Here is a 9,607-nt window from a genome sequence, read left to right on the forward strand (position 1 = left end):
TATGCAGGGAGAGCTCTTCAGCTACTGCTTAGCATGAGCTGGAGAATGAAACTACCCAGTCCTCATTTAACCACAAACAGTTTCTTAAAGAATAGTCCAGATAATTGTATTTGACTTTTCAATCCATGTATGTTATCACTTGCACAAGAAAAATTAAACTATAGCTCTTCCAGAGAAAACAATTTTACAATATCATCAGTACAGCTTCAACTATGCTAACAGCAAGACCTGACTGCTTTTTATAGCATTAATCAGTTGTAGGTGGGGCTTTGGAGTATGGGATTTCTTAGCTAACAGCAAAATTAAGTTTGGAACCCAAAACATTCTCATCCCAAAGTGTTTCTGTACTCTCTACTCTTTGGTAACTAGGCAATAAACTGCTTCAGTCATCCACAAGGAAAGCACTCAGGCTGCAGTCACGCATCCATGCATTTGGGTATTGTCTCCTGGTTCCTCAATTTTACACTTTGCTAGAAGCACGCAGCAACAGCAAGTTTCAATTACTCGCATCTAAACCACTTACCAGTATTGATGAGCCTGAACTACGGCACTTGGATCCCCGCTTCTGCTATGGAGACAGTATCTTTCTGCATTTCCTAACGCTGTCTGGTTATCATTATTTTGAACACAGCTTTCTGCATCCTAAAGAGACACATTCAAGCAGGAATATGGCAGCTGACACATCACTTATTACAAATCACATCGGTGTTGTAGCTTTCCTTAGCAAAGAAAAAGCATTTCTTCCTTTAAACTCAGAAGAAATGAAATGCATACCCGGCTGCCATAAGTGATGACAGAAAGCAGTGTTTACAAAACTAAGTGGTTGCTCTATTTATTCATACCCACGGAAATTACACGTTAGCTTGCCATGTGTGCAGATGGATTCACATCTAGAAACTGTAAGTAATTCAGTAAAGTTTACTGCTGTGCAGCTAATTCACTTTTTGGGCTTGTCAGTTCTGCTAGCATCACCCCCATCGCCTCAGAAGATGATGGGAATCAGTCCAAAGGATCATCTAAGGAAGCAGAGTCATGTAAGGTATTACTACAGCAACTCCTTGGCTGATACAGCAGCAGCTAACTAGTATAGACTTCCACTCTGGAGCCACTGCTACATGAATACACATCTGAGTTATTACAGTTAACTCACTCTGATTTCACCCAGAAATAGCTAGTGACCAGGAAATCTTAAGTCCAGGACTAGCTTTTCCCTTACTTTATGTTCAGGAAAAATCACAGCCATATTCAGTATTTAACAGTCATCTATTTTCTGCCATTTGCCACCTTAACCCAGGAAAACAAATGTTGAAACATATCTACTGCTGGAGTTCATTCAACATTTCTATAATTATCCCTGCTAAGAAACTCATTTTGGAGAGTTGTGGGGTTTGGGATTTTTTTCCCCACAGAGAAGGGCAAACATTAATTCTTTGGCAATAAAATTGTAATTAATTAAAAATGTGGCTCTATTCATTCTTATCTTCATTACAATAAAATACCAGATGTTAACTGCTGAAATTCATCTTGATTCAGTGCAAAATCAGGTGGCTCTTAAGATTTAATTACAAAAATAAAACTTAGACTTATTGGTTCTGCACAAGCATTGATCTGTGTTTTATTGATCACAGAGATAGATGGTTTAACATGAGGCAGGACATTCTGCAATTGGAGAAACATGCTTATCTCCAACCCAACAGACTGTCGATCATCCCAGCAAACCATCTCCATGCCAACAGCAGATCTTTGTACCTCCTCAGCCTCATTCAAGCAATTGTGTGAAGAAAACTACGATTCTCAAGAGCAATCTGGCCCATACACAAAGGCCACTTACGGCACTGCTCGCACTGCCACCAAGGTCATTACAGAGAGGTGTGCTTTTCACTACGTACAAGGTCCCATCATGTCTTTTCCACTACACAGCAGCTTCCATGCAAATACCCCATCCATCTTCTGACTCCATTTTCTCTGTAAGCCACATCTCTGTTCTGTTCAACTCCCAGAACAGGCAGCTTTTGTCTTTTCATGACAAAAGCTGCCTGCCTTCCAAGCCCTGTCCAGCCTGGACTTGAACACTGCCAGGGATGGGGCAGCCACAGCTTCTCTGGGCTCTGTCAGGTTAAAGCCATTCCCCCTTGTCCTGTCCCTACAGGCCCTTGTCCAAAGCCCCTCTTCAGGTTTCTTGTAGCCCCTTTAGGCACTGGGAGCTGCTCTAAGGTCTCCCCAGAGCCTTCTCTTCTCCAGGCTGAGCAAGCCCAGTTCTCTCAGCCTGTCTCCAGCCCTCTATTGCTCAAGTGGATCACCAAGTCTCCTTAAAATGGCCTTGTGCCTTGGAAGGTTTGGTTGGTCCCTCTTCTTGCACAAGTTTGGAAATGAAAACTTGCAGAACAGAGCACAGTCAGTGAAGAACTGTGATCTGAACTCTGGGGAGGAATGGGGGGATCTTGTACAAAATATTTGGCTGTTACATGGCCTGAATGATGGTATAGGGCTGTGAAGTCTGTAGGCAGAACTGGATACGTGTGCTTAGATGCTCCCAATGTTGAAGAACCTCCAGCTCCGTCTTAGGGAAAGTCAATCGCACACTGACAAGACCAGTATTCCTGGGCTTCACAAGTTTGTCCAACATTCCTTGTCCAATCACTTCATTATTTCCAGCTGTAACAGCCAAATCATATGCCAATTGCCCTTCTGCATTCCACTTTTATATGCTTGCATTGCAGCTGTAAATAAAGAACAGATTGGTTTAAGCTACTTAAATTCATCCCAAGGTACTGGAATTAGTGAAGTGGCTTGTAGGCCTGCATCCCCGAGCGTGAGCAGCAGGTCAAGGGAGGGGATCCCCCCCTGCAGTCCTGTGTCCCCAACACAAGAGGGACGTGGAGCTGTTGGAGCAAGCCCAGAGGAGGCCACGGAGATGCTGCAAGGGCTGGAGCAGCTCTGCTCTGGAGCCAGGCTGAGAGAGCTGGGCTTGTTCAACCTGGAGAAGAAAAGGCTCCGAGGAGAGCGTAGAGCAGCTCCCAGACCCTGAAGGGGCTACAAGAAACGTGGAAAGGGGCTTTGGACAAGGGTGTGTAGCGATAGGACAAGGGGGATTTAGGTAAGATATGAGGAAGAAGTTCTTCTCTGTGAGGAAGCTCACCCTTGTGTGGGGGCCTATTTCAGTCCCTATGGGAGCCTTCATTTCAGCTGATGCTCCTGGATGCAACTGTAATTCAGACAATGGAAAACAGGTATAAAAACAACTGGTTGCTCTCTCATCCTATTGTCACACCGCCATGGAGGAGCTGGACGTGCTGGGTGCATGTACACATCACTGAGCATCACTTCACACAACAAGGTTCTCTAAAGAGGAGGCTTCCCTTCTTTTAAACAAAAAGGCATCCCTTACTTGAGAGGACACATGGCAAGCTTCCTTCAAGATAAATGGCCCTCGAAAAAGGTGCCTACATGACTGTTAACAGCCTATTATACTTCATCTCCGAGCACAGCGTTCCGAGTGTCTTTCCAGGCGGCTGTCATTTTAATGGGCAACTCTCCATTGTGGCTAAATGCTGTATCGGTCCCTCCAGGGGGAAAAGGAGCAAACTCTGCAAATCGTGACAGGCCACGCTTTGGAGTACAGCCAGGAGGCAATTCACAGTGAAAACCCCACTTCATCATAGTCACCACTGGATGCAAAGTTTCTGTGTCAGATTCTGCAGAAGAAAAAAGGCTTATTGTTAGAGCAGCGCACATTTCCCTGCATTCTCGGGGGGGGGGGGGCGGGGTGGGGGGGTGGGGACAGAAACAAAACAGAACAAGGTAGCTAAGAAATTAATATTCAAACACATTTAAGTTTGTGGTTTTCTCCTTTGTATCTGCACAAGAAAATATCCCCAGAGAATTATAGTTTCTGTGAAGAACTGGTGAGACTGCCAAGCAAAGCAAACTGGATTTTATTTTGATGGGCACAGCGCAACGTGTGTTCACCATCCTCTGTGCCTTCTTGGAGGATGAGTACTCCTGCATCATACTGTCTATGCCAATGACCTCATCTGGAATGTTCTAATGCCCAGAGAGCACCCTAAATGTATTTGCCTAGTTATTAGCTTTAGTTGCTAAATTTTCAGCAGGAACACAGTGAAAAGGAATAAACACAAGTTTCCTTTAATAGTAGAGGACTCAATTATTTTCTCATACAGCTGTAGGGTAGTGTATATTTGACTATATACTTTTTTCACAATAAAAATATTTCAAGAGAGTGAAACATGGCTTTAACTTTTGGAAAAGCCCTCCAGCCTTACAAACTTGATATTAGCAAAGTTTCTCTTTTCTCTTGACTCTCTGGGCCCGGCACAGTGGCTTTGCCACCTAAAACTCCATCTGTGTACTGCAGCGCTTTCAGGTGCCCCAGAACCCAGCTCCCAAAGTGCAAACATCCAGCCCCTGCTCCCCCACATAAGAAGTACAGAAACCTGGTGCTGGGCACCTCCTACTCATGGTGAACTCCAGAACAGAACCACCAACATGGCAATGCACCATCGCTCAGCCACATAAAACTCCATCTGTGTAAAGCCTCTCTCGGCACTGCCATCAGGCAACCAGGAAACGAGCTCTCTAAGTGCCAGTGTCCAGCCCCTGCTTTGTAAGCCTGAAATGCCAGGATAGAAACCTGGTGCTGGGCATCACCTACACATGGTGACCTCCGGGACAGTGCCACCAACATGGATATCCACGTTTTGCCACCTAAAATTCCATTGCAGGAGACAGGGGGTGAAATGACAGTCTGTATGGCCCAGGTTAAACTAGGTGGCCTTTGTATCTGGGATGGCAGGTTTTGCCTTTCCTGTTCCTGCCTCCCCAAAATCCAGACCCCGTAACAGAGTTGGTAATAGTCATCCCACCATTATTACTGCAAGCTTATATAGGTTAAGGATAGAGGAAAACAATCTCAGGAATGACAGGGAGCATTCCAGACCTTCCTTACATCTCCACATCCAGAGCAAGAACAGAAGCTCCAGGGCTCTGACTTTAACTGGGAAAACGTCCTTACTCTCAGGATGTCCCCTATATGCCAGGTCCCCCTCCATAGGTACAGGTCACCAGAAGAGCCCCTTTAACCTGAACTAGGCTTAAAAAGAGAAGAAGTAGCTTGCCAGAGATCAGGATAAAAAGAAGCTCTCTATTGTGCTGTGAGCAGACTGAGCATTTCTAAGTATAATTAACAGGGCAAAAGTTAATAAGCATGCTTTAAAAAGAACATGCTCCAGTCTTCTTTTATCAGTCAATAGAAGCAAAAACCCCATGAAGTCACATACTGGTACCAGCCCAGGCAATGCAGGCAAATGACAATGAAATTGCAAGACAAACAAGCCTAAATCTAAGGACAGCAGGAAAACAGAGATTTCCCACCATACGCACAACCCCACAGTACCTAAACAGGAGTCAAAGGCAGCCCAACAGCACTATTGCAATAAGGACAGAAAATAAATACAGCAATAAAATATAAAAACTAATAGAAGAACAGAAGATTTATAACACAGCTCTCAGAGAAAAGAGAAGCAGCGCCTGACCTGAGCTTAAATACAGAGCTGGGGCCAATGGGGAAAAGTGTGTGGCTGGGGAGGCTGCAGGAGAGGCCATCAAGGTGATGGGGACCTGCTGGGTGCCCTGGAAACCTCGGTCAGCTGCAGCTGAAACTGAGCAGCTCTGCCACCCCCACTGCCATCTCCAGGGCTGTTTCAGCTGCAGCTGACCGAGGTTTCCAGGGTGCCCAGCAGGTCACCATCACCCCGAGCACAGAGGAAGAAGAAACAGCATCTCAAAGTGGCTCCTTGGCAGCAACAGACAGGGAGAACAAGCGGTGAGAAGTGCCTGTGGGGTGCCAAGAGTCACCCTACACACCGTGGTCTTTGGGACCTGTGGCATCGAATCTGACTGTTTATCTGGGGAGTTCACTCCTTTTTTTCCTCATTAGAATAGGCAAATGATGGGCACGAACTATGAACCTGGACCCCGGGGTGCCCTCACCGGGGACGAGCCCCGCGCTCTCGGGGAGCCCCAGAGCCGGTGTCCAGCCCCGCACGGCTCAGCTCTCTAGGGGAGCGGGGCCCGGACCGCCCGGCAGCCACGTCCCGGGAACGTGGGGAGCTCGTTCTGGAGCCCCAAACCGGCCCCAGTCCCCGAGCTCGGGCGGCGACCGAGATGGGCCGGGAGACCAGCGGCGACTCCGCCGAGGGCGCCAAGCTCCGACCCTTGGGGCTTTATTCCCGAGGAGCCGGAGAACCAGCGCCCGGGTCTATGGCCAAACCGGCGGCCCCAAAAGCTGCGACACCGGCGCTCAGCGGCCTGGACCGCCCCCCACCCGCTCCTTGTGTGCAGACCGCCCCGCCCCGCCGGTCCCGCCCCCTCTCACCCCGCCCCGCCCGCCAGGGCCGCCCCGGGTCCCGACGTCCGCCCGCTCATCCCCGGGCCCGTGGCGTCCCGCACCCCATCCCACGCAACCGCCGTCCCTGTCCCCGGCGGCGCGTGTCTTCCTTCCTGGGCAGAACAAGCAGAACTGGGGGGAAATGTCCAGCTAAAGCCCCGGCAACGCAAGTTCGACCAGGACCAGTCCTCTATTACCGTTTAACCCCGGCTGTGGCTTCTCCCCGCGCCGCATGGCCACGAGACCTTCCACCGGGACCCATAACCGCCCCTCGCATCAGCCGGAGCCCCACGGGGCCGGCCCTGGGCAATGACCCCGGAGCGCCCCGAGAAGAAAAGCCGGGGGCAGCCCCGGCACCGACTGACGCCCCGAGGCTCCCGGCGGGGTTTTGCGTGGCCGGCGCTGGTGCTTACACGGACCATAGCAGACCCATGGCTAAAAGCAGCGTTCTGAGGCGGCCCACAAACCACTTCCCAGAGTGCAAACGTGCAAGCCCCACTCCTAAGCATGAGGTGCGAGAACAGAACCCTGGTGCTGGGCATCTCCTACACAAGGTGAGCTCCGCAGCAGTGCCACCACCACGGCAATGCACCGCTGATCAGCCACCTAAACCTCCATCAGCGCACTGCCTCTCCGGCACCCGCAGCCCGCGCCCCCCGCCCCGGGGCTGAGCCCCGGCCGCTGCCCCTGCGCAGCGCCGCGCCCCACCCCGCGCTGGGGAGGACCCGCTGCTGCCGGGCGGGGCCTCGGCTGCGGCGGCAGCAGCCTCAGCGCCGGGTCCTGCCCGGGCACGGCGCCGCCCCGTCCCGGCAGCTCTCGCGGGTGAGGCGAACGGCACGGGCAGCTCCCGCGGGTGCTGCGGGGCGGGGCGTGGCGCGGCGCGGGAAGGGCCCGGCGCGCGCCTGCCGCTCTTTCCGGCAGCGTGTCCGGGGCTCGGCGTGCGCGGGGCAAGGGCCGCGTCCGGACGGGCCCGAGCTGCCGAGGAGCGGCCGGAATTGCCCCCGGGCGCGGGACGCCCCCGCCGGCACCACAACTGCCCCGTGGCTGCTGCTGCTCGGGGGCGACGCTGCGAAGGGACGCGAGGAGGAGAAAACCCGGTGCCCGGCGCGTTGCTGCTGGAGAAACACGTGGCCCGTGCTCGCCGGGGACAGGGGCAGGTTTCTGTGTGAGCCTCGGCTCGCTGCGGCCCAGCCGTGCTGCAGGGCAGAGCAGCAGCACCCCCCGCTGCCCTGTGCGGAGCCAGGGCTGGGCTTTCCCGGGAATTGCACTGTTCAGCAGTTACTTACTTGGTGTGCGCTTTCCCCGCAGAACAGGCGCTTGGTTTCACTCGTGCTCCCCCCGGCTGTCTCCACTGTACATTAAATTTCTTGCCGTCTAGTCTATCTTTTCTTTGTCGTCTTGTGCAAACCGCGGTGAAAGCAGCACCCAGAAGGCTCAGGTGCTTGTGTGATGTACCTCTAGTCCCACCTCGGGACAGGTGGTAATGGTGCTACAAGTAAGTAAGGCCGTGTTCTGCTTTAGGAAGAAAGAGTGCTGGGTTTGAAGCCTTTGGGCAGGGCAGGAGGTGGCAGCCTTGGGTCAGTGATGAGTGTTGGCATGTATTATCTGAGCTGGAGCTGATGTCTCACCACGTTAGCTCTAGAATTACTCTGAGACCCAGGAACCTCCAGTGTCCTTTGGCTGCCACCTTGGAGCTTTCAGGCACCCACAAACCAGCTCCTTAAGTGCGAACATCCAGCCCCTGCTCCTAAACCTAAAGTGCCATTGCAGAAACCTGGTGCTGGGCATCTCGTATGGATGGTGAGCTCTGGAGCAGTGTCACCAACACGGCAGTGCGCATTTGCCTTGCAGCCAAGCTCCTTCTGTGTACTGCGCTCAAGGCAGTGCTCTCGGGCGGCCCGCAAACCAGCGCTGATTGTAAACGTCCATCCGGGCCCTGCTCCTAAACCTAAGGTGCCCAGACAGGAACCTGGTGCTGCGCATCTCCTACACACGCTGCTCACCGGAACAGTGCTACCAACATAGATACCCACCCTTTCTTAGCCACAGAAAACTCTTACCAGTGTACTCCCTTTCTGGGCTGCGCTGAGGCTTCCCATAAACCAGCTCCCAAAGTGCACACATCCAGCTTCTGCTCCTGAGCCTAAAGTGCCAGGACAGAACCCTGGTGCTGGGCATCTCCTACACATGGTGACGTCCAGAACAGTGCCACCAACATGGATATCCACACTTGCTTTTCCGCATGAAACTCCATCTATGTACTGCCTGTATGAGTGCACTCTCAGGCGGCCCAGAAACCAAGTGCAAACGTCCAGCCCCTGCTCCTAAGCCTAAGGTGCCCGGACAGAAAGCTGGTGCTGGGCGTCACTTTACGCATGGTGAGCTCCGGAACAGTGCCACTAACATGGATATCCACCCTTGTTTAGCCACGTAAAACTCCATCTGTGTACAGCTTTAAAGCGTATCCATCTAAGGCATTCCAGAAACCAGATCTCAAAGTGCAAATGTCCAGCCTCTATACTGGCACATTTGCGAAGGTATTTCCAGAGAGGATTCCTTCAGCTCTGGAGCGTAAGGAAATCACAGCATCCAGGTGTCTGCCTGGACAGCAAAGAGCCACCAAGGGAGCCTGAAATCTTCATCAAGACTCCCAAAGTGGAAACATCCAGGCCCTGCTCCTAAGCCTAAGGTGCCAGGACAGAAACCTCATGCTGGGCATCTCCTACACATGCTGAGCTCCGTAAAGGTGCCGCCAACATGGATATCCACCCTTTCTTTGCCACCTAAAACCCCATCTTTTCGCCTCTTGTGCTCTATTCCCGTCTTGCAACAGTAACCTCTGCAGTATCACAGCAGAGCTGGTGACATTATCTGCAGCATTGCAGCCTGGTGCTATTGAAGGAGCAGTAGAAGAGCACCTGTCTTCAATAGATCCCAACTGGGAATGAATACCATTGCAGCCCCTCCTAACTACACATGCATTACTGACACTTCTGATCTCTTAAGATATTTATCTGCCCCTCGTCTTTATTGTTCCTGTCTCATCCTGTCTGAGCATTCATCTTCTTGTCTTCCTCTTGATCAGCAGGAAGAGGCAGTGCAGGGAGAATATCTAACACAAAGAAGGGCTGGTGGATGCTGAAGGTTGCAGGGTACATCCCTGTAAGACCAAGGCATGCCATATGCAATGGATCTGCAGGT

General features: G+C 51.7%; 1 protein-coding gene and 1 non-coding gene across 2 annotated transcripts; both read left to right on the plus strand.

Annotated features, from left to right (window-relative positions):
* The first annotated feature begins 6,183 nt into the window (after positions 1 to 6,183).
* On the plus strand, positions 6,184 to 7,077 carry LOC115606401 (basic proline-rich protein-like). Its single transcript, XM_030482245.1, has one exon. It carries the CDS (start codon positions 6,184 to 6,186, stop codon positions 7,075 to 7,077), a length of 894 nt encoding a protein of 297 aa, XP_030338105.1.
* A 905-nt stretch (positions 7,078 to 7,982) lies between these two features.
* LOC115607769 lies at positions 7,983 to 8,065 on the plus strand. The gene has a single exon (XR_003991335.1). It is a non-coding gene; the product is annotated as a small nucleolar RNA SNORD45 (small nucleolar RNA).
* The last annotated feature ends 1,542 nt before the right edge of the window (positions 8,066 to 9,607 follow it).

Source organism: Strigops habroptila, chromosome 4 (assembly GCF_004027225.2).
Source record: "Strigops habroptila isolate Jane chromosome 4, bStrHab1.2.pri, whole genome shotgun sequence".
NCBI classification, from domain to species: domain Eukaryota; kingdom Metazoa; phylum Chordata; class Aves; order Psittaciformes; family Psittacidae; genus Strigops; species Strigops habroptila.

What these genes read in the sequence shown, in the direction of transcription:
- LOC115606401 (XM_030482245.1), top strand. Translation starts at nt 6,184, where the DNA reads ATGGGCCGGGAGACCAGCGGCGACTCCGCCGAGGGCGCCAAGCTCCGA.